The sequence below is a fragment of the Peromyscus eremicus genome, chromosome 5 (genome assembly GCF_949786415.1).
Source record: "Peromyscus eremicus chromosome 5, PerEre_H2_v1, whole genome shotgun sequence".
Classification (NCBI taxonomy): domain Eukaryota; kingdom Metazoa; phylum Chordata; class Mammalia; order Rodentia; family Cricetidae; genus Peromyscus; species Peromyscus eremicus.
This window is the reverse complement of record NC_081420.1, coordinates 125,490,762-125,496,523: the sequence shown is the minus strand read 5'-3', so window position 1 is coordinate 125,496,523 and position 5,762 is coordinate 125,490,762. Positions and strand designations below refer to the sequence as shown.

At 51.7% G+C, this 5,762-nt stretch overlaps 1 protein-coding gene across 1 annotated transcript; it reads right to left on the bottom strand.

The window, feature by feature from the left end:
* Window positions 1–186: 186 nt before the first annotated feature.
* Window positions 187–2,963, bottom strand: Dnase2 (deoxyribonuclease 2, lysosomal). Its single transcript, XM_059264454.1, has 6 exons — window positions 2,747–2,963; window positions 2,447–2,627; window positions 2,275–2,353; window positions 1,901–2,065; window positions 1,621–1,818; window positions 187–956 (listed from the first exon to the last, which is right to left on the bottom strand). The coding sequence occupies exons 1-6, from the start codon at window positions 2,839–2,841 to the stop codon at window positions 610–612; spliced, it is 1,065 nt and encodes a 354-aa protein (XP_059120437.1). The 5' UTR covers window positions 2,842–2,963; the 3' UTR covers window positions 187–609.
* Between the last annotated feature and the right edge of the window lie 2,799 nt (window positions 2,964–5,762).

Here is a 5,762-nt window from a genome sequence, read left to right as displayed (position 1 = left end):
GATTTCTGGGGCTCACATTTCCTCCCCAGACAGGGGATGATGACGGCTCCTGTGCTTGGTACAAGTGGGAAGTCAAGCTTCCTAAGTCCCATCCACTGCCAGTTCCTCACATGATAACAGCTTGGGGCAGACCTCTTAGGAAGAGGTGTCCCGACACTGTTCTGTCTTAGTGTCTGAAGAAAAAGGTAACTACTGGGTTCCTTTTATTGACAGCCTCTAGAGACATGTGATGTGACACCATGTTGCAGATCATTTGAAAGCCAGAGAGGTTAAGGCACTATTAAGGTCTCCAGTTAGGAAGGGGCTGAACTGGTATTCAGATTCATAGCCAGGGCAGAGGGTACTGTAGTTCAGCAGCTTGTGTAGCATGTGGCGGGCGCTGGGGTTCAACCCACCAACAAACCATCCCCCAAAACAAATTCAAGTCCAAGCTTGAGGAGGGGTTTCTCTGTGTAGTCCTGGTTATCCTGGAACTCATTTTGTAGACCAGGCTGGCCTCAAACTCAAGAGATCCTCCTGCCTCTGCCTCCCGAGTGCTGGGATTAAAGGTGAGCACCACATCACCCAGCCAGTCCCTGAGTCTTAGTTCTTGCTCTGCTGGGCTTTTGGTCAGCTGTCCTCGCTACAGGGTTTACAGGCCTTCACCAGGGACTGGAAGGCCTTCCAGAAGGCAGGCAGCCGGGTACACAGTGTGCCTCCACCTCGGTGCATCTCCCCCAGGTTCCGATTCATGTCACCCACACAGGCCCAGGGCCCTTGAGGGGCCACACACCATTTGGAGTGGTCCTCTGTAGCACTGAAAGTTGGTGCAGACGGGCCAGGAAAGCCTGTCTGAGCCACATCAAGAACCTCATGGGTCCCGGAGCAGTTGGAAGACAGGGTGCCTTGAGAATTTGGCCAGAACTGGACCTGTAGGTTGGTGTCGAGGGCTGCTGCCAACCAGCCCGAGTACAAGTCTGCAGAGGAAAGGAGAGCAAGGGGAGGGTCACTGCGGGTTCCTCGGGCCAGTTTCCTCCAGGAGCTCACTGTCTATTTTTGGAATGATGTGAACCTAACAGCCCTTATCAATATGTCAGGTCACATCTGCAATCCTAACACTCAGAAAGTTGGAACAAGAGGATCTCAGATGGAGTCTAGCCTGCAAGGTACAATGAGACCTTACCTCAAAACAAAAAAATAGGCTGGGCGTGGTGGCCCAAGCCTTTAAAATCAGAACTCAGGAGGTAGAGACAGGTGGATCTCTGTGAGTTCCAGACCAATCAGATACACATTGAGACCCTGTCTCAAAAAAAAAAAAATTGTCCTTATCAAACGATTTCACAGCCCTCTAAGGGAAGCATCAATATCCTAATGTTTCAGATGAGCAGACAGGCTCAGGTCATATCATACTGCACATCCAGAAACCAATATTTGGATCTAGGTCTGCTGGCTGATCTTGAACTGTTATCTTAGCCTACATAGTGCTGGGATTAGATATGTACTGTCTGCCCAGCCGGCCTGTTGGCTGTTAGCTACTCATGGCTGTTACTGTAATATGAATCCCAAAGACATCTGTGTTCTAACTGTGGCTTGCCCTCAGGCTTGGGGATATTAGGGACCTCCCTCAACACCAGGACTCACCATCTCCAAATTTTCCAGATTTGGCAAAGCTCCAGAAGGAGGCCCCGGCTTGTGAAGTGAGTACTACACTGTTATTCCAGGGCTCATGGAGGACATGGTGGCCCTTGATCACCTCCTGGAGGTCAGGTAATTTCTGGGCAAAGATGCCTTCCAGCTTGTGGTCATAGACCAGAGGGTAGGTATAGGTTAGCTGCCTGCCTGGAAGTCAAGGTGAGGAAAAATGTGAGACTGGTCATTCCAAGCAGTTTGAGACGTATACCACCTCAACGATTCTACTCACCAATCTTGAGAAACTGGGTGAAGGGAAAAGACACGCAGAGTAGGGTCTGGCCATAGGTTCGAGCATTAGGAGGCCAGCTGTATGCACCAGAGGATGCTGGGGGTGGGAAGCGTGGCACACTGTGGATCAGCCAGAAGCCCCCTTCTTGGTCGAGGAGCAGAACACCTGAACCAGAAGAGGGAGGTCAGAGAAGCTGATGAAAGTAGCCACTCAGGCCAGCCCATCTGCAACCAGGTGCGCGGTCTAAGGTGGCAGAAAACTGAGGCCAAGGGTTGATGGGGCAGATCCCCCACCCTTCATGCAGGTCAAAGGTTGGTTTGGGTAAATTTACAAGAAATTCGGGGCAGCTCCACGACCACCAGTCCAAGCCTCACCCTTTGTATGCCCACGGCTGGAAGAGTCCCAAGCTGAGCTGGATTTAGGAGGCTGGTCGTTGTAGAGTAGAAAGGCCAGCTGGGAGAATGCAGAGAGGCGACATAACTATCCTCCCTTCCCCGTGAGCCCCGCCACAGTGACCCAGCCCGGGTTTCCACAGCACCCAGTCACCTGGCTAGAGTTGTCTCGGTACAACGGCAGCAGGCTGCGGCCCACGGCTCCCTCTGAACTGTTGATGGACCCCACACCGTCGCGCCAACCCTCGGAGCTCTGGTCCATGTATTTATACTTCAAACCCTCCCATGAACTATCCCCAGACCCGCTGTGAGCTGGCAGCTTGTATACCACGAACCTGGAGGTCAGGGAAGACAGGAGGGGGGGGGGGGATCTGAGCCGAAAAGCGCTTCCACCCCAGTGCCCGCGCCGGTGCCCACGCAGCCGTAGGGGGCAGTCCGGCAGCTACTCGCTCACCAGTCCACCGGCCGCCCGGAGTCTCCATAGCAGCTCAGGGCTTCGGCAGGGACCCACAGCAGCGCGGCCAGCAGCAGCGAGCTCGGCGCTGCCATGAGGCGACCGCGACGGAATCTGTGCAAAGACCCAGGATGGCCGGGTCACGAGGCCCAGACTCACTTCCCCTTAAAGTCTGCTGAGACCGGCCTGGGTCGGGGCTTTCAGGGCGAGGCCCGCGAGGCCCCGCGAGCGCCGGAGGCGGGGCTTCCTTTGGTGCGGTCCCTCCCGCGGACCCCGCCCCTCCAGCGCCCACCCCGCCCTCCTGCTTCTGGCGACTCAGCTCGGGATAGGCTCCACCCACGGACACGCCCCGCCCTTAGGCACGGGCTGTCAGATGATTCTTTAAAGCTCTCCAATTTCTGAAAATAATTTCCCCCATTTCCGCTCTACAACTCAGGCACATTTTGGGGGGTAGGTATCTTTGCCTGTATGTATGTTTGTGTATCATTTGCGTGCCTGGGCAGACCCAACTCTTTTTTTCCCTTTCTCTTTTTGTTTATATATATATATATATATTTTTTTTTTCGAGACAGGGTTTCTCTGTGTAGCTTTGCGCCTTTCCTGGAACTCACTTGGTAGTCCAGGCTGGCCTCGAACTCACAGAGATCCGCCTGGCTCTGCCTCCCGAGTGCTGGGATTAAAGGCGTGCGCCACCACCGCCCGGCACTATATTTTGTTTTTTGAGACAGGATCTCACTATGAACGCATAGGGATCTGCCTCCCTTCTGCCTCTACTTCCTCTACTTCTGGAAAGTTTGTTTTAAATGCATGCACCAATCACCCTTGTCCTTTTTTTTGTTTGTTTGTTTTTTGTTTTTTGTTTTTTTGAGACAGGGTTTCTCTGTGCAGCTTTGCACCTTTCCTGGAACTCACTCTGTAGCCCAGGCTGGCCTCGAACTCACAAAGATCTGCCTGCCTCTGCCTCCCGAGTGCTGGGATTAAAGGCTTTTTTTTTTCCCTCTGACAGTTTTCTGATTCCTTCTCTGACCTTTTAACACTGTGGTTGACCCTTGAACTCCTGATCTTCCTGCCTCAAATCACAGAGATGCTCGACCACATTGTATATATGTGTAAGTGTGTGGGCACATAACAGGGCACACAAGTGGAGGACAATCTGTGGGAGTTCCCCCTTCTGCCGTATGGGATTTGGGGATCAAGCTTGACATCAGGCACCTTTACAGGCTGAGTCATCTTATTGGCTCTCCTTTTTTTTGAGGCAGGTCTCATTGTAGCTCAGGCTGGCCTGGAACGCTCAACTCTTGTTCAGCCTCCTGAGTGAGTATTGGAATTATAAATATGAACTATCCTTCCAGCTTTTTAAATTTCATTTATGTATATCTGTGCATGCCCTCGTGAGCTTATGTATACCATATGCAGGCTGGGCAGATGCCCATAGGTGTTAGATCCCTGGCGCTGGAGTTACAGGTAGTCGAAAGCACTATTTGGGTGCTGGACCTGAATTCAGGGCCTCTGGAAGAGCAGCAGGTGCTTGTAACCACTGAGCCATCTCTCTAGTCACCACCCCTGCTTGTGCTTTTGGTTTTTGACAGGCTTTCACTCTGTGGCCCAGACTAACCTCTAACTTACCATCCTCCTGTCTCAGCCTCCCAAGTGCTGGGATTCCCAGTGTGAATGGGCCACCACAGGCAGCTGGGTCATCCCTGCTTGCTTAGGCACATTGCTTTCTGCGTCCTCTGTCCATTCTGCAAGTTTTCTTGTCTCCCTGTGACACTGACCAAGAGTCACTTGGGGCTGTGGTGAGGCAGGAATCTGGGGACTGCTGAGCACTCTGCCACACACAGATTGGCTGTGTCACTCAGGACTTACCACCTGATCCTCCTGCTTCCACCTCCCAAATTTTGGGATTACCAGCCTGTAGCACCATAGCCCTGGCTGGTCTGGAACTCCCTATGTAGACCAGGCTGGCCTCCAGCTCAAGAAATCCATCTGCCTCCCGAATGCTGGTACTAATGACCTAGACCTGCTTCCCACTCTCCTCCCTCCCCGACACACCTTTTTTAAAGACAGAGTCTCTATATTATGTAGCTCTGACTGGCCTCAAATTCAGAGATTCACCTGGCTCTGCCTCCCAACTACTGAGATTAAAAGGCGCGTTACCACCATGTTCAGCCTTTTGTTGTTTTTACTTTTTGAGCCATAAATAAATAAATAAATAAATAAATAAATAAATAAATAAATAAATAAATACAAACACTTGGGAGGCAGAGGCAAGTGGATCTCTGAGTTCGAGGCCAACCTGGTCTACAGAGCTAGTTCCAGGACAGTCAGACTACACAGAGAAACCCTGTCTCAGAGAGAGAGACAGAGACAGAGAGAGACACACACAGAGGTGAAGAAACTGTCTAAATTGCCCAGGATGAACTTGTTCTGTACAGGCATGTCTTGAACTTGGAATACTCCTGCTCCAGCCTTCTAAATAGCTAGGATTACAGGCCTGAACTACCTCTATGACCTGCTTTGGCTGGGGCTTCTTAAGAGGAAGTAGACAGGCATGGGCACCCACACCTTTAAAACCAGCACTCAGGAGGCAGAGGCAGGATGACAGGACAATCTCTATGAGTTTGACGCCAACCTGGTCTACAGAGTTTCAGGCCAACCAGGGCACATAGTAAGATCCTATCTTTTTTGAGCCTGTCCTAGAACTCACTCTGTAGACCAGGCTGGCCTCAAACTCACAGAGATCCACCTGGCTCTGCCTCCTGAGTGCTGGGACTAAAGGTGTGCGCCACTACGCCCAGCAAGATCCTATCTTAACCGGGCGGTGGTGGCGCACGCCTTTAATCCCAGCACTTGGGAGGCGGAGGCAGGCGGATCTCTGTGAGTTCGAGGCCAGCCTGGTCTCCAAAGCGAGGCACAAAACTACTCAGAGAAACCCTGTCTTGAAAAACCAAAAAAAAAAAAAAAAAAAAAAAAAAGATCCTATCTTAAGGGAAAAATACAGGGGGATGGGGTGGGG

Excerpts from the sequence above, each read along its gene's own strand:
- Dnase2 (XM_059264454.1), bottom strand. The coding sequence starts at position 2,841 with ATGGCAGCGCCGAGCTCGCTGCTGCTGGCCGCGCTGCTGTGGGTCCCT. Across the intron at positions 2,354-2,446 it reads ACCGAGACAACTCTAGCCAG|CTGGCCTTTCTACTCTACAA; the intron begins GTGACTGGGTGC and ends GCATTCTCCCAG. Across the intron at positions 1,819-1,900 it reads CACCCAGTTTCTCAAGATTG|GCAGGCAGCTAACCTATACC; the intron begins GTGAGTAGAATC and ends CTTGACTTCCAG.